The sequence below is a fragment of the Rhagoletis zephyria genome, unplaced genomic scaffold (assembly GCF_001687245.7).
Source record: "Rhagoletis zephyria isolate East Lansing unplaced genomic scaffold, Rhagoletis_zephyria_1.1 Rzeph_scaffold_01241, whole genome shotgun sequence".
Lineage (NCBI taxonomy): Eukaryota > Metazoa > Arthropoda > Insecta > Diptera > Tephritidae > Rhagoletis > Rhagoletis zephyria.
The window spans coordinates 103,760-125,704 of record NW_016158325.1 but is presented as its reverse complement, the minus strand read 5'-3'; the positions used below and the strand labels follow the sequence as shown (position 1 = coordinate 125,704).

The 21,945-nt window shown below is 33.7% G+C and overlaps 1 protein-coding gene across 6 annotated transcripts in view; it reads right to left on the bottom strand.

The window, feature by feature from the left end:
* Positions 1-21,945, bottom strand: part of Tao (Serine/threonine-protein kinase Tao) — a 105,693-nt gene that overhangs the window by 11,089 nt on the left and 72,659 nt on the right. For 4 of the 6 annotated variants that reach the window (XM_017616640.1, XM_017616643.1, XM_017616641.1 and 1 more), the window contains exon 13: positions 7,941-9,164. The exons of 1 other annotated variant lie outside the window; for it this stretch is intronic. In XM_017616640.1, coding sequence (XP_017472129.1) covers positions 9,041-9,164 — 124 coding nt within the window. In that variant the 3' untranslated portion in view covers positions 7,941-9,040. Of the gene's footprint in view, positions 1-7,940; positions 9,165-19,741; positions 19,936-21,945 lie in introns of those variants that run through there. One more of the 6 variants, XM_017616646.1, reaches the window with a different exon arrangement.

The following is a 21,945-nucleotide window of genomic DNA, read 5'->3' as shown; positions in this document are numbered from 1 at the left end:
CAAGTAAGAAAGTTTCGGGCGGAGCCGAAATTAAATACCCGGCGCAAGTATTAAATATATGTTTTTTCACCTTTCCGAAACCTACCGCTAGATGGTAAGCCGTATCAATTTTGAGTAAATTAGCGTCCTTAAATTTCGAAATATTGAAGTTTCAAGCATTTCTGAAATTTGCAGTTATATAAGTGGTCGTAATTTTAATCTGATTCCAATAATTTTCAACGGTTTGCTTCTATGCGGCAAGCACAATAATCATACCGAGTTTGGTACAAATTAGTAGAACGGTTACCGATATACATACATATATGTGATCATAAGTGGGCGGTGCCACGTCCATTTTCCAAAATTTTATCATAAACGTATTTCTTGGTAGAGAATTGTTGCAAGCATTAATTTTGAATAAATTAGCTTTAATATTTATTGATTTATCGAAGATTTCGTATTTCTCCAAATTACCGTTATATGGGTGGTAGGCGTGGTTATAGTCCGATTTTAAAAATTTTCGGCCATTTGGTATGCTGTAGCAAGACTAACAACTGTGCCAAGTTTGGAAGAAATTGGTAAGCGGTTACCAAGATATACACATGTATCCATAAGTGGGCGTGGCTACGCCATTTTCCAAAAATTTATAATATTCTTATTTTTCGTCTAAAAGTTATTGTAAATACCAATTTTGAGTGAATAATCTTCAGTATTTCGTATTTCTGAAAATTACCGTTATAAGGGAGGTAGGCGTGGTTATTGTCCGATTTTGCCCATTTTCAATACCATCCGTCCTACGGCCGAAATAAGTATACGTACCAAGTTTCGTTAAGATATCTTAATGTTTACTCGAGTTATCGTGTGCACAGACGGACGGACAGTCACCGCTTAATCGATTTCTCTTTTCATTCTGATCATTTATGTATACATTTGTCTATATCTATCTCGATTCGTTTTGCCTGTTACAAACAACCGTTATGTGAACAAAGTTATAATACCCTTCTGCACAAGTGCGCTCGGGTATAAAAATAACATTTTTGATTGATGTGGTCCTCTGAGTTAATGAATGTCAAAGGTCGTAAACCTGGCATTGCCGATTTTTTGCTAAATTTCTTTAATGCGCCGCAAACTCGGAAAAATAAATGCGTCTATACCCAGCAAACCATTTTTCAGAGTATTCTGAATTGGAGAGAAATTTTAAGGAATTCGTAAAGATGTCATCCGATTTTTTGCCGCATTTCTAAAATGGAGTAAACTGTGCACACCCGGGTTCTTTTACGAAATTTCGGAAAAAAATCGGTAAAGCAATGAAAATAATGCTGATATGTGAAGAATTTCTTGCAGAAATTTTTCAGAATTTTCTTTATTTTTCGTACAGAAATTTCTTTACGAGTTCGTGTCAACCACTTCATATAATTTTCTTTGAAGATTCTCAAAAAAGTCGTTACAGAAATGAAATAATCCTAAAGATTTCGTTAAGATTTCGGGAACATAGGTTTGCAGGGTAGTTATGCTCCTCAGTGTATGTACATATGTATGTATGTGTTACCACAATTGTATACTCAAACACCGTGCGTGCTAAATTTTTGGTATGAAAGTATTATTTTTAAATACGAACAATTTTAAACGATAATCAAATAAAAAATATTCATTTTTACTGTGCGTTATTTCCCTCAGTGTATGGATGCACTCTTTCGAAATTTTTTTCAATTCGTCTTTCATCACCTTCTAAATAACTATAAGATTTTAATTTTGACACATTTTCTTACCATGCCTTCTTTTTAAAAAAATGAAATTTTTGCTTTTGAACCCTGGATTACAAAATTTGTTTCAGTAAATTTTTACAATAATTAGGTTTAAAATAGTCGATTTGTTGAGAAATATTAAACTTGATTTCGAACCTATTTTGATGAACGATTAAATTTTATATCGAGGGCTTATATTCAATACCCTCTATCTGCAATTTTCACAAAAATTACTTTGTGATGTTAGAACCCATCTGGGACGCACCNATTGGGAGTAATTTAATTCCTAAAGGAATCATTACGACCCAGCTCTGTCTGGGACGCACCTGTCATCACTGATGTTAGTTCTGACTTTGCAATGTAATAGTAAATTCGTATGTCAAGCGTTATAAAAGGTCAGCAGTAACATCACCGATGACAGTTAAGTATTAGGTAGATTTTTATATCAGAATATCAAAAGTGCAGATAGAGGGTATTGAATATAAGCCCTCGATATGTTGATTTTTCCGACAGGGTTTAAAAATGATTTAAAGGATGACGAAAATTTTTCCCAAAATACATAGATTCAATTTTCCTTTTTTCTCATCCTTAAAAAACGTCAAAATATAACCAGTGGTAGTGCCAATGAGGTTGTTTTTGGTGTCGCTTGATTGTGGATTGAAACTGCATTTACCAAAACCAGTTGCAGACAATCTGGTAAATGCACCATAAAATTATAATGAGAAAATGATGTTGAACCTATTCTGCGGGATGGGACTGTATATTACTATATATGACAGGACTAGCATACATATGTACACATATATACTTATGTAGATACAAATACAAAATCTAAATTATTGTAAGACCACGGCAAAAGAAAAATTATTTTTAAAAAATTTGCTTCCCATGTCAAATCTCAAATTATCCAAATAGGGTCTTTTTTGTATATCAAGTAGGCCTTAATTAAAAAAAATCATTTCATTGACTATTGTGCAGTATAATTGTAAAAACAATCAGTTACACGCTGTCGACGAAAAACCATATTTTAGATACACGGTTAAAAATTTCGGTTTTCATTTTAAACTTTTTGGACTACATATATGACCAAACTAAATTTAGTTTCAAATACAAACTTTCCAAGTTTAAAAGAAAGAGAGCACATATGTTGGGTTTAGAATTTAAACAGTTCGGTTTAAATTTTAAACCCAAACATTTTCTCTTTCGTTTGCTTCACGTTACACTTCACGAAAGCTTTTCCATAATTAAGAATAAAAAAAAATAATCTTAAATTTCATGTTCCGTCTGATGGGTATTGAACCCGGACAGCCTTGGTAGCAACCAATTGTATCAAGCATCTTTGCATACTCAGCTACAGCCATGGATGTAAGTGTGCTTTCAAATGTTGATTTTGAATCAACACCACATTTCGCTGTGTTGATGCCGTCAGTTCATAAGATTTGCTCTCTCTCTCTGAGAGACGCCCTTATGCCAATTGGTATATTGAGGCAAACATTTTTTATTTTGGTTTAGATTTTAAACAAAATTTTCTATATTTGAAACCTAGAAACTAGAATTAAAACTTTTTGGTTTGATTTTTAAACAAATAGGGCCTATATTTGAAACCACGAACTTTTTGGTTTTAATTTTAAACCACTCATAGCAAAACATCATTTTCTCGGCTTCTTGGACTAAAATTTAAACCAGAATATATTAAAAGTTGCTTAAAACTATTGACTGGTTTAAAATGTAGACTATAAAAGATTAAAAAAGGCAGCAGTCCCAGCTAGGTTTAAAGATTAAACCCAAATTTTAGACCGTGTACATACACTGGTGGAAAAAATAATAGAAACAAGCGATTCGTAACTTTTAAGTGTACAAATTGTTTAACGGAGCGTTTAATCGGAGTCGGCTTTGCTGTAAAGTACCGTTGTCTAACGCTACATTTCTTGACAAATTGCTTGCGTTGTCTGTTCAGTTTCTCAGTGCTTTTTGAACATTGAAGTGAGACCTACGCGTAGTTTTGTGAAAAAAAACATGGAAACAAATCAAGTTTCATTTGCGATGTAAGTAAGCCATTCATTTTGCATTTCAACTTAAAAAATACAAATTATCTCGCTGTTTTAGTAAAACTTTATACTAACAATAGCAAATACATAAAACATTCAACTGAATCGGAGCAGAAATTGATAAAATGCTTATGGAATGCCGGAAAACCATGGACCAAATTGCCGGAATTATGAAATGCTCAAAGAAAAAGGTGTTCACAACTGTCCACGCACATGTAAAAAAAAAAACCAGGGGCATAAAGCGAAAAACTACAGCTTATCTGGAGGGCTACTCTGTAATGCGAGGCGAAAGAGAAATGCGATGCGATAGGCAAATTCGTCGTAAGTAATACACTCTGGCGATTGCCTATCGCAGCGCATTTCTCTTTCGCATCGCATTACAGAGTAGCCCCCCAGGACAAATTCATCGTACGACAAATCAAAAAGGATCCATTCAGCACTTCAGGGGATATAAAAAGAAACATGCAGGTGGAAGTGAGAAGCCGAACAATCAGATATAGGCTAAAAGAGGCAAGATTACCAGCAAAAAGTCGAAGAAAAGTGCCATTACTTTCAAAAAAGAATATCAACCAGAGACTTTCTTTTGCGGAATGACATTTGCATCGCGAACACTGGTTACATATCCTCTGGTCGGATGAAACCAAGGTAAATATGTTCGGGTCTGATCCTAAGTTCACCAAAAAAAAAAAGAGTCCAACATGGTGGTGAATCAATAATGTTATGGGGCTGCTTTTCTGCATTCGGTGTAGGTAGGCGCCACGGACTAAATAAATATTTTAAATACATCCATGCTTCCATTTGCTAGAGAGGAGATGCCTATAAAGTGGGAGTTTATGCAAGATAATGCACCCCAAACATTCATCAGCGGTTGTTAAGGCATGGATGAGTCGCGCTCTATATCCCCAATCTTTCTTCTTAGTATGCCCCATAGATGTTCTACAGGGTTAAGGTCTCGTGACTGTGAAGGCCACTCCACTCGGCCGCTGTGGTGTAGTGGTAAGCAGTGCGCGCTTCCACTCTGCAGCACCTGTGTTCAAGCCATGGTCAAAGCAACATAGCAAAAAAATATAGAAAAAAGGTATTTTCTTANAAAATATAGAAAAAAGGTCTTTTCTTAACAGCGGTCGTCCCTCGGCAGGCAATGACAAACCTTCGAGTGCATTTCTGCCATGAAAAACAGCTTCTCATAAAAANAAAAAGGTTTTTTCTTAACAGCGGTCGTCCCTCGGCAGGCAATGGCAAACCTCCGAGTGTATTTCTGCCATGAAAAACAGCTTCTCATAAAAATACAATCGCCGTTCGGAGTCGGCGTAAAACTGTAGGTCCCTCCGCTTTGTGTGACAACATCAAGGCGCACGCCACAAATCGGAGGAGAAGCTCGGCCAAACACTAACATATGTGTAAGCGCCAATCTATTATATTATTATTATTTTTGGCAATTTTTTTGCTGGCAGTGTCCTCCATATAAAAGAAAGTTTTCGAACATACTTTGTATGAAAAAAACGTGAAACACCTTCAACCAAAAAGATCTAGACTTTTATAAAAAAAATAATAAACATTAAATAAACAAAAGACAAATAGCCAAAACTGGTAAAAATATCGTACTCCTATTATTTTGTGGACAACTGTAAATATTAAAAAAAAAAATAAGCAATGAAAAGAAATCGTAAAAAAATTCCTTGTTTCTATTATATTTTCCACCAGTGTAAGTCCCGTATAGGCGAAACGTTTTGAGGCAGTCTTTCTTTGCTCTCATCCAAAGTTGAAGGCGTTTGCCCAGTATAGGAACTCTAGATTTTTGGTACACAAAACTGTAGACGACTTGCCAAATTGCGCTATTTGAAGAGCTAGCGCAAGATAGCTATATATATCATTCAAATGTGTCTCTGAACACAATAACCCTCTTAAGGAGTTCCAGTTCCAGTTTCGAGAAACAGCGGTGAAACCAACAAAAAAAAAAACAAAAAACATCCCATGGACATGTAGTTTTCTCAGACGAGTCCTCTTTTTGGACGACAAACACCATTAAGGGTGCCTGGACCATTAACGATTAAAGGTAGCAGCTCTAACGAGCTGTGAAACATAAAAGAAAGGATGTTTCACAAATGAGGCTTTTGTAAACTAATCAACGTATAAAGCCGAAATTTCATAAAATGAATAAGTATGTAAGATTCTTCGGAACGGTTAAACAAACATTTTAATGAATTTTTCGTAAACTCCTTTATTAAAACTTTATTACCCTACAATGGGATTTGTGACACCTTCTTATCTAAAGACAGTATCCATTTTAATTGACCCCTTCGAAACTCCAGATACTCTTTACAAGAAGTTTACCTTACAAAGCTTCCGTGAAATCGCATTCCGAAAATTAAATCCAATTACGCTTTTTATTGCATCGTTGATGCAAAATATATTGAGCGCACAAAAGAAAATAAACGGTTATTTTTATGAACGAATGGTAAAAACTTTTCTTCATATCTGTTTTAATTTGCCAAGGTATGTTCAAAAGTGGAAAAAATTAGCAATTTTTTTTAATTAATACAGTATTTTCTTTAAGAATTTTTTTTTCAATAGTTGATCAATTTGCTCAAATATTGCTAATGAGTCTTAAAGTCAATTGATATCAGCAAAACGCAAAATTTTTTAGTTTGTTTAAAAAGCTTTAATTTATAGCTTCCAAACCCTTTCGAGACTCCATCTCGGAAAAGATGTCATTAAAAAAACGTGATAAAAAGGAAACCAATATGGATCGTAATATGAAAATAAAAATCAAAGTAATTTCAAAACATTTCATGTGAAAAATTATGAGAGCAAAGAGATACCTTTCCGAGCCAGCAAAATATCCTAAACGTATTCGAAAATGGAGACAATTTCTATTTTCAGTCGTTTTTCGGATACGTTCTTCCACTAAAGAGTGCATCTGCAACGTATGTACATATGTATGTCCAGAAAAGTACCGAAAATGGTTGTGAAACGGATGCGTTTTCGCCCCTTTTTCTGAAATGATTCGTTGAAAACGTTTTCATTTTGAACTTCACGGATGCTTTTTCATAATAATAGATTCAGCAATTATTTAAATTTGAATAAATGCGTCGGATGGGCCTCAATCCTGGGACCTACTGAAAGCTAACAAATAGCTCATACTCAGATGCTGCCGGAATACGCATACATATTTTCAAAGGCTCATGCCTTTTTTATGTTTTAAATTTATCAACCTGTTAAAATTTAAAATTACACAATTTTGTTCGGAAAATTTGTCATTTTAAATTTTAACAGGCTGATGAATTTTAAAATTGATTGGCGAAACCGTGCATTATTGTTTTCAACTAAAATGATTATTTTCGGACGTTTTTTGAAAACNAAATTACACAATTTTGTTCGGAAAATTTGTCATTTTAAATTTTAACAGGCCGATGAATTTTAAAATTGATTGGCGAAACCGTGCATTATTGTTTTGTATATGTAATACGTACGTTTCTCTACTGGTTTGGTTGATTTATTAACTTCTCAATGATACCTTATGTTTGAAATGGAACAAAAAATGTTGAACTTATAAGGAATTTTGTTGACCCAAATGGGCTATTTTATCGAATTTGCCATGCCCATGAATTGGTGCTTGTTTTATAATGCATATACATACACCCCGTGTCATATTTAGAAGCGCACCACATATTGACAAGTTTTAACAAACTTTGTTTTCGTTATTTAATTTTAGTTATATTTTTATAAAACGACAGTTTACTCTTTAACAAAGACCGAAAAAATAACAGTTTCAAACTTTATGCAATATTAAAAAAAATCAACAAACTTTCGCCAAATTTTTTAGCAATTTAATAAGATTTCTTAGAAAGACTTTGAGAATGCCCACTCAATTTTTGTATAATAAAGTGCAAGTTTAAAGCAGCTAGGACTTACCGTTGAATTTGGCATTTTTTTTTTTTTTTTTTTTTTTTTTTTTTTTTTGTTTAAGGTCAAAAATGGCTGTCAACAAAAAATTTTCAAAAATCAACGGTAAGTCCTAGCTACTTTAAATTTGAACTTTATTATACTAAAATTTAGTGAACTGCATAATCAAAGTCTATCTAAAAAATCTAATTAAAATGCTCGAAATTTTTACGAACGTTTGTTGATATTTTTTTTTTTAATATTGCACAAATTTTGAAACTTGGACTTACTCGGTTTTTTGTTAAAGAATAAACTATTTTATAAAAAAATAACTAAAATAACAATAACAAAAAGCTAAATTGTTTAAACTTGTCAATACGTGGTGCGCTTATAATTATGACATGGGGTGTAGATATATACATATATACATACATTTTAATTTTTTCTAAATTCATAGCGAGATGCCGGATTTTCCTTTATGATCACAGGGAAAAGTTTAAACTGCGTCTTTCGTACCATCAATTAATTTAAAATTGGCTTAATAATAAAATCTTTTCAAAAGCTAGTTGAACTGGCAAAATGGGTGGAAAAGAATGTATTTTCAACGCCAGCTGCATGTACATACAATTGATGTGTATGTATGTATGTACGTATGTGGAGAAACATTAATGCGACCACATGATAAAATTTTGTTATATTTTTTAAGTTGATCTGCATACATACATATGTATGTATATGTACGTCGTTTTCATGCGCTATTTACTGCATTGTATAAAAAATTAACGCCCTACTTTCGATTATTTTATTTTATGTATGCGTTTATTTTACTGTCGCTGTTATTACTTTTCGATTGTAGCTTTATTTTAATTAGTTTACTTAATTATTAGTATAACTCCCCGCCATACTAATATTATTATTGAGTTAATCATGCCTATTACGGTATACGACGGATGCCATCCGTACGGATCTAGTCCGATTCGCACTGTCATAACAAGCGAGAGCGAAGCATTAGATTCGTGCGAATGGCATCCGTCGGATACCGTAATAGGCATTAATGTTATTGTTTACCTCCAGTGACTTCCATCTTTGTTTACTTTTGTTAATCATTATTATTATTATAATTTTTTTTTAATTTTTACTCACATGCGTATTTTGCATACTCGCGTCTTCCTTAATGTAATAATGATTTTAATTTTGAGTTTTTCAGTTTTATATTATTTTTTACATTGAAGAGAACGACATCTGATTTAATCGATTTACTTCAATGTCGTCTTTTAATTGGTTTTTACCATCATCACTAGAATTGCGAAATCTTTTCTTTGTTATTGAAATTTCGTTAGTGTTATTAAAATTGCCATTATTACACTTATTTATGTTTCTATGCTATAGGGAGCCAGCCGGAAAACTTGTAGAGCTATTACTATGCGCTAAACTTATCATTGACCCTGATAAGCTACCCTCCTCATCAGGGTATGTTTCGCGCGACACTTCGCTGAGTGATAAAGCGCTAGAAGATAAAGAACAGAAAAATAACACCAGAATAAGTATATTTATATTATGGGCTATAATATACATACATAGTGCATTCATACATACATATATATATTTAAATACATTCATATAATACCTGACCATCGAATTGCGAACCGGTAAAATTTTATGCCCAAGGCCCGTTTTCACAAATATGTTTAAACAGTTATCGTAGCAAGTGCCGATTTCAAAAACTGTAACTTTTTCGATTTTCAGTTGATATTTTCACATTGAAGTATAGTATAAATAAGACTTTATATGAATAACTTTTTAAATATCGAGTCTTAACCGCCAAAATTACGTAAGCCTTTATTTTTTTCAAACTTTTATTTTTGATACAGAAATATTCCTAGAGCATCTAGATGCATTTCTGCATCAAAACGAGAATTTTGAAAAAATGTCGCTTACGTTATTTTGGCGGCTAGGGCTCGATATGTTTATACATGTACATATTTCGTAGTCGTCTAATACAATAGCCAACTTTGGGTCCACTTATAACGGCCAACTTTTATCTGGTTTCAAACAAATTAACTATAAACACTTATTACTCTATAAGTATTTTTTTATTAGTTAGTTGTTTTCATTTAATAATATAAACTTGTATTATCGTCCGGGGCCGGTACTAAATATGGGCCGGCCCCCCTCTAAACCTAAAATTTTTTAATAAACATGTAAACGAATTTCCAACGTTATCACTACATACTTATTCAGTTCTTTTGAAAAATACCAAATATTTTCGTAGTATGTGGAGAATGTCTTTTTTGTTATAAAAAACTTCGTCTAAAGGGAGAATTTGTTTTGCTATACTGTTTGTGCAGATCAATTGAATGCGTAAAATAGTTTTTATTGTTTTAGTCAAATGCGTTCATTTAAGCCAGAGGTTCCCAAACTTATTTTTCTCGTAGACCCCTTTCAAAACTTTACTGGTTTCGGTGGACCCCCTGATGCTCATTTCTATTCCCAAAGCTCATCAAAAAATGTGAAAATTAAATCTAACGATTTAATTTTGCATCACGGGTGAGTTACAAAACTAAATTCGGAGTGGCAAAAATATAAACAAAATATTTTCTTGCGTTCTATTTATTAAAATAATGTGATTACACACTTACAAGGTTTAGAAAAGAGAGCTCGTAAAGCCATGAAAGAACTATTTCGCTCTGCGGAGTTATATTTTTTAAGAGCACTAAATAAACTCCCACATGTTCGGCTCACTCATGAATATGCATGTGATGTATTTGTCAAATAGTTTTTTGTGTTGATGGCATCATGCTCCGAGTTTTAAAGTGATGCGAAAAATATTCGTCAGTCGCATTTTTAAAACACAAAACTTGAAACAACAAAACTGCAAAGCTTTTAACGCAAATTCAAATTCTGAAACTGACAAAAAAGAAAAGACCGAATCTAGATAAATCGATGATAAACAAACAAGGAAGCAAGAAGTTCAAGAAGTGTTCCACCTCTTCAAAGCAGTATGGGCAAATGGAGTTGTCATTTACGCCTATCACTGTCAGGTGTTTGTGCCACGTAAAGTGACCAGTCAGCAGTCCAGTCTTTTCAGTGAGAGGAAAAAAACTAGATAGACCTTCTGAGATTGAAGGCATCATGATTTTTGCCCACATGCATCCACTCGATGGCTCCCAGTCATTGCTGAGCGAAGTATCCACCCAGTTTCTGATGGTGGCTTCGATGGCCGAAGTGGGGAGTGCTATAACTGGTTGCGGATCGAGGAATGCCTGGTCTAAGCCAACTGTGGCCAAAGGGTCAGATGTCTCATTTCCAGGCACTCCCGAGTTTCCCAGCACCCAGAGTAAAGCAGCTCTTAATCTTTACCAACAAAATTTAGTCGAGACTTGCATTGCCGAACTAGTTTGTAAGTACTTAGATAGAGGGCTGGCCAATACCTTAACGGCAGCTTGGCCTTCCCCTCCACCTATTTTTCACCACGTAGTCTATGGCTTTGGGGATTGCAAATACCTCAGACTGGAAGACCGACGCATATTCCTAAAAAAGAAAAAGTGAAGCTTATCCCCATTAACTTCGAAAAAATACTCCAGGTCCTGACCCTGAGTCAGTTTTGGAGCCATCAGTGAAGATTCGACAATGTACGTGTGCGGGCTCAGTGCTGGAATTAAACCAGCATTCTCCCTCAGGGAACTCTCTCTCTCTAGAATCTAAGTAATGGTGGCGTACTATCCTGTAGCACTGAAAAGAAAAAATAGCTCAGATCTCTGCCGCCGGCAATTTCCGCATCGCCTCAAGTGTTATACCAACATCCGTTTCTTTTTAGTCTGCAGGTGGCCTTTAAGGCTTCCCCACGCATGATGACACAAAGTGACGGTGAGTTCATCAGCGTCAAGAGCACTATACACCACTCAAAAAAATTAAAGTTAAATAAATAGGCTAACAAGCAACCATTTCGGTTCTTTACTATCGAAACCAGATACATTTTTGTTGACCCCCAACGTAGACCCCTGTCGAGTCTCCTGCGGGTCCCTGGGGGTCCAACTGGACCACTTTGGGAATCACTGATTTAAGCTCAGATAGGCTGTATGCAAGAAACTCGTCTTCTATTGATTTCTGATTTTCCCTGTTGTAAATAACCTCGAATATCTTTGAAGGTCACTCTAAAATTTCGAGCTCTAAAAATTTCATGAACTATGGAAAAATCATTACGATCACAACATTTAGACAACACGTGTTGACTTCGGAACCTTTCTATGTTTCACATTAGGCCAGATTGGCGGATGTTGTGACAAGCACGGAAATTACCTTAGTACACTTGTATGTGTATCTAGACATGCGCTTTTGCATTTATTGGATATTATAAAAGCTATGTGAATATTAAATAATCAAATTTATCTACTTAAAAAATTTAATAATTTTTTCTTCCAACTAAATTTAAGGAAAAATCCGGCCCCGGGGAAAACACCCCCACCGTATAGTCGGGCCTGTACATATATGTATAAATAAGTATACAATCGACTTGTATATATGTAATATATATAATCATTCATCTAGAACCTTATCGAAAACCTACCTGAAAATCGAAAAAGTTACCGTTATTGAAATCGGCACTTGCCACAATTTTGAACTTTACGTATTCTAACTCGGGTATCTGGCTCAAGGACACCGTGTTACATAAATTAATCAGGCACATAACAGTTATAAGTTTTATCGCAAAAACGTTGTTCTATAACAGTTATTAGATGAGAAATATTTTTCCGTTGCCGATAAGAGTTATTTCTCAACGTTAAGTTTTTACGTTGCCTCATAACAGTTACTGCCCAACGTTTATTTTTTACGTTGCCGATAAGAGTTGTTTCCCAACGTTTATTTATTACGTTGCATATAAAAGTTATTTCCCGACGTTTATTTTTTACGTAGCCTGATAACTATTATGCAGAATATATTTTTTCCGTTGCCAGTCTATATAAATATATAATTGGAATGCCATCAGATCTGCACCATTCGTTCAGTTTTCAAAAGTGGAATGTCAAATTAAAGGGGTTGCCAACTGTTACAAATCTAGCTGTAAATTATTTTATAAGTTAAATGAATTATTTTATCATGGGTATAAACCGAAATTGTTTTGACAGGGGTTTTAGAAACTGCCTGAAGGAGGGTTGCCTAGTTACATTGAAAAGTTACATTGAAATTTAATTTGGGGAATTAGGAAATGGAAACAAGTCTCACAATGATTGTCAAATGAAAGATGTATAAGAAGGTTGTAGGTTTACAATGTTTGAAAGAGGGTTGCCCCCTGTTTGAAAAGCCAAACTTAGTTAAATCTTATACATAAAGTAAAGTTTCAAAAGTGGTTTAACACATTTACTTACTTGTTTGGAGCATGTCTAAGTTATGTTTTTTTGTTATCCGATAAATAGATCCAGAGTTATGGTAAAAAATGTGAACATTATTTTTTACCCATATAATATCCCATATAAGAAAAAAACAGAAGCAAATACAACTTCCACATGTAACAAAAAACCACAAAGAGAAGGTCTTAATATAAGAAAAGACAACAAGTAAAAGTTTCATATATAAGAAAAATAATAACTAATGAAACAATTATTTTTCTGATCCTTTCGCTATTAACTAGGGATGATTTATGAAATATGTATTACATATCGGATATCACGTTACAATTTGGATATGAGGTTTAAGGAAGCCTCATGGAAAACATTTTTGAAGACGGTTACCAGATGTTTAAAAATTTTAATTCGATTAAATTTATAAGATAAATAACATATTATTACAATATGGGTATCAAACTAAAGCGGGTTAAGAAAGCTAAATTTTAAATTTTTTTAAGAGTGTTGCCATCAATAAGGGTGTCAAAATAAATGGTTTAAGAAAGCTTAGTTGGTAAAATATTTTTAAAGAGGGTTGCCACCTGTTTGAAAATTTTAATTCAATTAAATTGATAACATTTATTACATATTACACTTTTGGTATCATACGAAAGGTATCTAAGAAATCTTCGGCTTAAAAACATTTTTCGTTTGCGTTATCACCATTTTTAAATGTTAAGATTAAATACTTAAAATTAAATATTACGAGATGAGTACCATACGAAATATTAAACAGAATGCAAATAAAATTTACAAGCTCTTTGATTCAGATATTTTTCAAAACGGTTGACACTGGTATTAATTTTTATACTTAGGGAGTAAATAAAGTTGAAATACAAATTTTAAAATGTTTACGAAAAGTAAAGCATTGATTAATTCTTTGCTGGATGGTAATTGTTGTCAACAAATTTTTTCAATATGGTTGAATCAATCNATACAAATTTTAAAATGTTTACGAAAAGTAAAGCATTGATTAATTCTTTGGTGGATGGTAATTGTTGTCAACAAATTTTTTCAATATGGTTGAATCAATTAACTTTTTAACATAAACATGGCACAGTATGCCACGCAAGTTACAAAGGCTGAAAATTTTCGGGATTTGCGGTGGGTTTTCTGTTTATAAAATATCTAATATTATACCTGCATTAAAAATACAAGCGTCATCTACCAATTTAACTATTTCATACTTAATCAACGTTTTACTGTTGCATTTAATTGAAGGTAACAAAATCAATAAAAAAAATATCGACAGCAAAACCGATAAAAATATCGATAACAAAATTGATTATTATATCGATAAGTTCCGAATATATTGATAGCAAAATCGACAACATCGATAAAAATATCAATAACAAGATCGATAAAAAATATCGATAACAAAATCGACAAAAATATCGATATTAAAATCGATAAAGATATCGNTAATTGAAGGTAACAAAATCAATAAAAAAAATATCGACAGCAAAACCGATAAAAATATCGATAACAAAATCGATAAAAAATATCGATAACAAAATCGACAAAAATATCGATAACAAAATCGACAAAAATATCGATATTAAAATCGATAAAGATATCAGTTATTATATTGATAAGTTCCAAGAATCCCGAAAATCTCTAAAATCCCTAAAAATTTCCCAGATTGAGCCTCTGTGTCTATATCTATATCCTTTTCTTTATCTTTCTTCCTCTTTCAAGCTGTGACAGACGGCACATATTCTGGCACACATATGCGCATAATCTATAATATATCTATTCTACATTTCGATCGTAGTTCCGTTTTTCTAAGTTGGAAATTTGTTGACGGATAACGTTTCGATTGTTATTTTCGTGGGTTTAAATAATAAAATTTTATAAAAAAATTAAGTAAAATATACTGTGCATGATTGTAAATGTCATCATAAATGAATTTTCTCGATTTCTGTGTTTTCGCGAGCACGGGCAATACGAAAAATTGGCTCAAATAATGGCAACCAAAAGGGATATTGCGCGAGGGTTTCAAAGAGGAAGCAAAGGCGTTTCTGTTTTCATTATCTATAAATAAGACTGTGAAATGCACTGAATACAATTTATTCTTTGTATAAAAAATACATACATACATACATAAAATGTGAAGTTACATAAAAAAGATGCTTTTATTATTGCACTCGTTTTTACTAACTTTTTAAAAAGAGGTGCGTATGTTGTCTCGAATTCGTTTTGCTATGGAAGGCTAAGCATTGTTCTTCCCCTCCTCCTGACGGATATCAAAATGGAATTCATTTGCGTCCAAATCTTCCACTCTGTAGTAAATGCAAATGTTGTNTATATAAAATAAAGCAAATGAAAATAAAATAAAGTAAAATTAAATATATGAATCAAATAAAATATAAAAANTTGTCTCGAATTCGTTTTGCTATGGAAGGCTAAGCATTGTTCTTCCCCTCCTCCTGACGGATATCAAAATGGAATTCATTTGCGTCCAAATCTTCCACTCTGTAGTAAATGCAAATGTTGTGGAGTGCTCAAACAACGTTTTTAACAGTTTATGATGAGTTTATGACTCTTCACTCATCTGAAAAAGATCAAACATGTCCCTAAACCGCCTTTCAACTTCCGCATCAGCAATCTGGGACTCGTTCTCCTCTTCAAGCAATAACGCCGCGGCTATGGATTTCATTCTTATAATTGTTTCCACTAAATTAAGAGCAAACGAAATTTTATTTTTAAATTACACTGATGCTAGATATATTTAGTTATTTTAAAATACTTACAAACTTTAACTTCATAAGCTGCTATAGTTTGGTGGCAAATATTTCTTTGTTTTGTTTCGATTTCACACATTCCTAGGCAAACAGCTGATTTCGAAAGATGTTTTCTGCCTTCCTCTTCCTCTTTCGATTCGATTGTGCGGAGCGGAATGCGGGAACGTAATCGAAATGCAGAATAGGGCTGAATAATTTTACCCTTACAGACGGCAGTAATGCGGATAAACGAGCCGCAAGGTCGTGGGTTCAAGTCCCACGGCCAGTCAAGTTTTCATTTATTTCGTTTTCATTCTTTTTTTTATAAGCTCTGTATTTTTTCAAGGTTGCTTTCAGTTGTTGACTTTTTAATAGAATTCAACTCTAAAAATTAAATTAGCTAATAGTAAAATAAAAAAATGGATATAAAATAAAGCAAATGAAAATAAAATAAAGTAAAATTAAATATATGAATCAAATAAAATATAAAAAAAATAATAAAAACAAAAAAATGTTTTCCCAATCGCTCCAACAGAGGATCGAACCTGGCAGCTACAGNTGCGGAGCGGAATGCGGGAACGTAATCGAAATGCAGAATAGGGCTGAATAATTTTACCCTTACAGACGGCAGTAATGCGGATAAACGAGCCGCAAGGTCGTGGGTTCGAGTCCCACGGCCAGTCAAGTTTACATTTATTTCGTTTTCATTCTTTTTTTTATAAGCTCTGTATTTTTTCAAGGTTGCTTTCAGTTGTTGACTTTTTAATAGAATTCAACTCTAAAAATTAAATTAGCTAATAGTAAAATAAAAAAATGTATATAAAATAAAGCAAATGAAAATAAAATAAAGTAAAATTAAATATATGAATCAAATAAAATATAAAAAAAATAATAAAAACAAAAAAATGTTTTCCCAATCGCTCCAACAGAGGATCGAACCTGGCAGCTACAGGCTTGTTGCACGCGAGTCTCACCAGNAAAAATTAAATTAGCTAATAGTAAAATAAAAAATTTGATATAAAATAAAGCAAATGAAAATAAAATAAAGTAAAATTAAATATATAAATCAAATAAAATATAAAAAAATATAAAATAAATAATAAAAACAAAAAAATGTTTTCCCAATCGCTCCAACAGAGGATCGAACCTGGCAGCTACAGGCTTGTTGCACGCGAGTCTCACCAGTCGGCTACCGCGGACGCCAAACTCGCCTGCTTTGTTTGCTTACTTGTACAAAAGACAACAGCTGGCCGTTTTTACCAGTGTTGTCATCGAAAATTCCCCGGATCCGAGTTGATTCCCAAATATTTGGTGCATTTGTTCGGCTGCTGATGCGCATTTTAAAGACGAAAATTCATGAGTTAAAGCAAATAATGGCTGTTTATGCAAATAAGCGTGCCCGTTGGTTAACCGTATAAAGTGTTTAAATTTACCTTGATTTTCCTTTTTTGCCTTTAACTTTACGCATCATTGTTTTTGTTTTTATTTTTACCTTTGCCTTTATCCTTTTCGTCATCTATGTACGTACTCACCTTTACTTTCATTCTTGTGTTGGTCTTTATCCAAGTCTTATTTTTTAACCTTTTATTAGCACGTTTTTATTAAATTAATACCATGTGCATACATTTAAGAAGCACTTGTTTCCGTCCCAAACATTTCCGTTTGCAATTTCCTTTGAATTCGCCAATTTACTCCCAACCAACCAACCGCCACTAAAAAAGTTTCACTTCAAAAAGGTGGCAACTCTCTTCAAACGCCTCAAAAATATTGTTTTTTAAAACTCTTCACATTTTAAAATACCGTTTAACTAGTCTAGGTATATATATTTGGATTAAATTCGAGTTTTCAAACAGGTGGCAGCTCTCTTTCTAACATTGTATACCTACAAGCTCCTTATATATCTTTCATTCCCCAAATTAAATTTCAATGTAACTTTTCAATGTAAATAGGCAACCCTCCTTCAGGCAGTTTCGAAAACCCCTGTCAAAACAATTNTTAAAATACCGTTTAACTAGTCTAGGTATATATATTTGGATTAAATTCGAGTTTTCAAACAGGTGGCAGCTCTCTTTCTAACATTGTATACCTACAAGCTCCTTATATATCTTTCATTCCCCAAATTAAATTTCAATGTAACTTTTCAATGTAACTAGGCAACCCTCCTTCAGGGAGTTTCGAAAACCCCTGTCAAAACAATTTCGGTTTATAAATGATGAAATAATTCATTTAACTTATAAAATAATTTAAAGCTAGATTTTTAACAGGTGACAACCTCTTTAATTCGACTCCTCAATTTTGAAAATCAAACAAACGGTGCAGATTTGAAGGCATTCAAATTATATATTTATATAGACTGGCAACGGAAATGATACTATATCTCCTGCATAATAGTTATCAGGCAACGTAAAAAAACGTTGGGCAATAACTGTTATCAGGCAACGTAAAAAATAAACGTTGGGAAAAAACATTAATCGGCAACGGAAAAAATAAACGTTGGTTAATAACTGTTATCAGGCAACGTAAAAAATAAACGTTGGGAAATAACATTAATCGGCAACGGAAAAAATAAACGTTGGTTAATAACTGTTATCAGGCAACGTAAAAAATAAACGTTGGGAAATAACATTAATCGGCAACGGAAAAAATAAACGTTGGTTAATAACTGTTATCAGGCAACGTAAAAAATAAACGTTGGGCAATAACTGTTATTGGCAACGTAAAAAATAAACGTTGGGAAATAACTCTTATCGGCAACGGAAAAAATATTTCTCATCTAATAACTGTTATGAAACAACGTTTTCCTCATATTTCAGAATTCGGGCAACGTTTTCAATTTGTAAATTCGAGAGAACAGTTATTTTTGGTCCCTGAAATTAATGATAATATACAATGGTTCCAGCGAATAATCGGACAAACTTGACTTCCGCAAACTCGCGAAATTTTCTGGTTGGTTTTATATTGATTTTGACAACAAAACGACCAGAGTATATACACTTTAAACGCATAAAGCTGTTTCCAAATGACAAAAAAAAACATAAAATTTAACCCAACCAACAATCGGACAAAGCAGTAGGTATAAAAATGAAGGTCCATCCTTTTTGTCGACATGCAATATTCCTGCGCATGTTTATGTTGAAATATTGTTACATTTAAATCGCTAGTTTTGTTATGTGATTATATTAGAGCGATGTACATACATACATAGTAGTTTACTAATCACCAAATGTCAAACAAGCTTCATTCGAAATATGACAGCTTATAGACCAAGAACTCATAATCAAAAAACCCATCATTGATTAAAATTTTTTGTGAGTTTAGTTCGTCCGCACTCACGGAAATAACCAGTGTTGCCGTTTTAGCCCTTTGGTGGTTAGATTTAGCTACCACATGCTTTTCTTGGCCACATAAATTTAAAATTGCCCCTAGCCCTTTTTTTAGCCCTTTGGAGAATTAATTCATACTTGGCATGAAAAAGTNTAAGTTTACGGCCCTTAATATGCTTAATTTGTTAAATGGCCCATCAAGTCGATTGACCGTGTATGTTCTTGTGGTGTGATTGTACCAGCTGCTAGTGTGACTTCAAAAACTATTTGAAAATTTTATGATTGTATGATGATGCTGGTGTCGTGAGTGGTGAAATCAGCTCAAGTTTCTAAGTAAAAAATATTTTGGAGGAAATTTCTTGCACTATATGAGTCAAAGCTGTGTTTGTGGAAGATTAAGTTCACGATATTGCAGTTGCGAATTAAAAAAAAAGAACAATTTTAAAAAAAATGGTAGAAAAATTATGAAATTTCGGCTCTAATCATTTCGATCTTTCCTCGACCTCATTTGTAAAGAAATAAATATTGTGCCAGCATGCTGGTAAGTTATATGCTTCGAGCCTGATGGTACAATCACTTGATGGAGCCAGCAAGCTGGTGTCGTATTTTCCCCCTTTTATACAAAAAGGTTTTTGGTTGGATAAAATATTAGCTTTTTTTCCAGAGTTCATTGTTTTTCTATACCATTACTTATTGAAAATGTTTGCGTGTATACTTTTATACCATTTTCCCACGCCATCCTGAATTACTTTGTTCGCTCTCCCAATTACTATCGTGAATTACCCCATTCCCACGGCGCATTCTTAATTCGATTTGACAGTTCTCTGTTGTGTTATTTTTGTTTTTCTTCGCTACAAAATGAATGCAAAATGTAAGTTATTGTTAAAAATTTATAAATTGTTGATGTATTTATTTACTATATTTTTAGTACACAGAAAAAGTGCCAGCAAGTGGAACCAGGCAGGCGAGCGGGCTTTATTGGAAATATGGGGTGAGAAGATGAGCGAGTTGCGTGGCTGTAGAAAAAATAGCCATATACTTCAGGAAATGGCTGCGGTGCTCGAAAGCCATGCACAACTTGAGCGCCCGATATCGGTAAATATTTTTACTTCTTATTATGCTTATGAAAAGTTATTTGTTGGGCATTATACCCGCCGCGCATGCTCTTTTCGCGCGAGTGTTCGTGCTAGTGGCCCCAGCTAGCTGAGAACCGTTTTTCTAATGGCAGTGTCGCGAGTGTCCCTAAGCATGGAGGAAGCGGTGCATAAATGAGGTCTTCCAGTAGTTTTTGCCAGATACTTTCTATATTAACCAAGTATGTATATTCCATATACAAATTCGTTATCAGTGTCGGATTCAGAACTTAATTCAATTGTTTCCATCTTGCTTGGTTCCCATCGATTTTCACTGATGTACACATCAGCACGGCATCGTAAACGAGTGCAAGGGTGAGCATGTACGGCCCGGCTTACTATCTGTTTTTTTTTAATAAGGACTTACATGTTTCCAAGTCAATCTTTCTGATGTAAGCGATATTTTCACAGTATAAAAAGTTTGCAACTGTTTTAAAACTTGCAGATAGTTATTTTGAAGAAGTAAAATTTCTTCGGAGCACCATCCCGTCTCGTTACACAAATTCACGCTGTTCCAATAATCTCCTCGACATAATAATTTTTTTTTTAATTTCCTTTTTTACATCTAATTTAAAAAATATACTGTTTGCTGTTGGTTTGCTGTAACTTATTTGTTTACTCTTTTCTTTTATTTGTTTTGACAGATTTTTTGTTTTTTGTTTTGATTTCTCAGCTGGTTCCGATAAATTTCCGATAAAAATTAGAGACTGCAGCGATTTGTTCGTAATTCGCGTGGTAATTGGATCTGAATTACCAACAAATGAGGTAATTCGCTCTCAAAATTTTGTATGGCGAATTACGTAATTCGAAGGGTAATTGGAGTGCGAACTACGAATGAGAGGGAAAGCCGTATTATATGTATATGTAAGTAAAAGATTTTAGCTACCATTTTTAGCCACAACGAATTTTTTTTAGCTCTTATTTAGCCCTTTTTTTAAAGGAATTTGGCTACCACTAAAAATTATTCGCGGCAACACTGGAAATAACGCTTTTGACATTTTTCATATAATGTGACCATCAGAATACGCTGGCTGTAGATATTTCATCTATTTATAATATTACTAATGTGCTGTTAAAAGGACGGCCCATCTGAAGTACATATGTTGACTTGATACTTGCAACAATGCACTTTCAACGTGGGCTGAAAATAAGAGTCCATCAAAATTTCAAGTCATCTGAGGTATGTTGAGTACTCGGTTTTTATGGACATCTTTATTAGCTAAAAACGCATGTTGCTGTTGTCGATGTTGTAGCGGCTAGAGCTGTCAAACTATCGATAGTATCGATGGTTTTGGGTTTCGGTCTACTATCGATAGTTTTTAACACTATCGATACTATCGAAAAATTACCACTCTTAGTTTTGAGCCATTTTCCAAGCGGTGAAAATTTTGTGGCTAATAAATTTATTATACGGGTAAGTATATACGGCGACCGCTGTGGTGTAGTGGTAAGCAGTGCACGCTTACACTCCGCAGGGCCTGGGTTCCATCCCTGATCAAAGCAACATCGCAAAAATATAGAAAAAGGTCTTTTCTTAACAGCGGTCGTCCCTCGGCAGGAAATGGCAAATCTCCGAGTGTATTTCTGCCATGAAAAACAGCTTCTCATAAAAATACAATCGCCGTTCGGAGTCGGCGTAAAACTGTAGGTCCCTCCCCTCACACCCACAAATATGCGCCAGTTCCGCAAGGTGGCACTGTCGCAGAGGCTCGCATCATCCGAACGAGA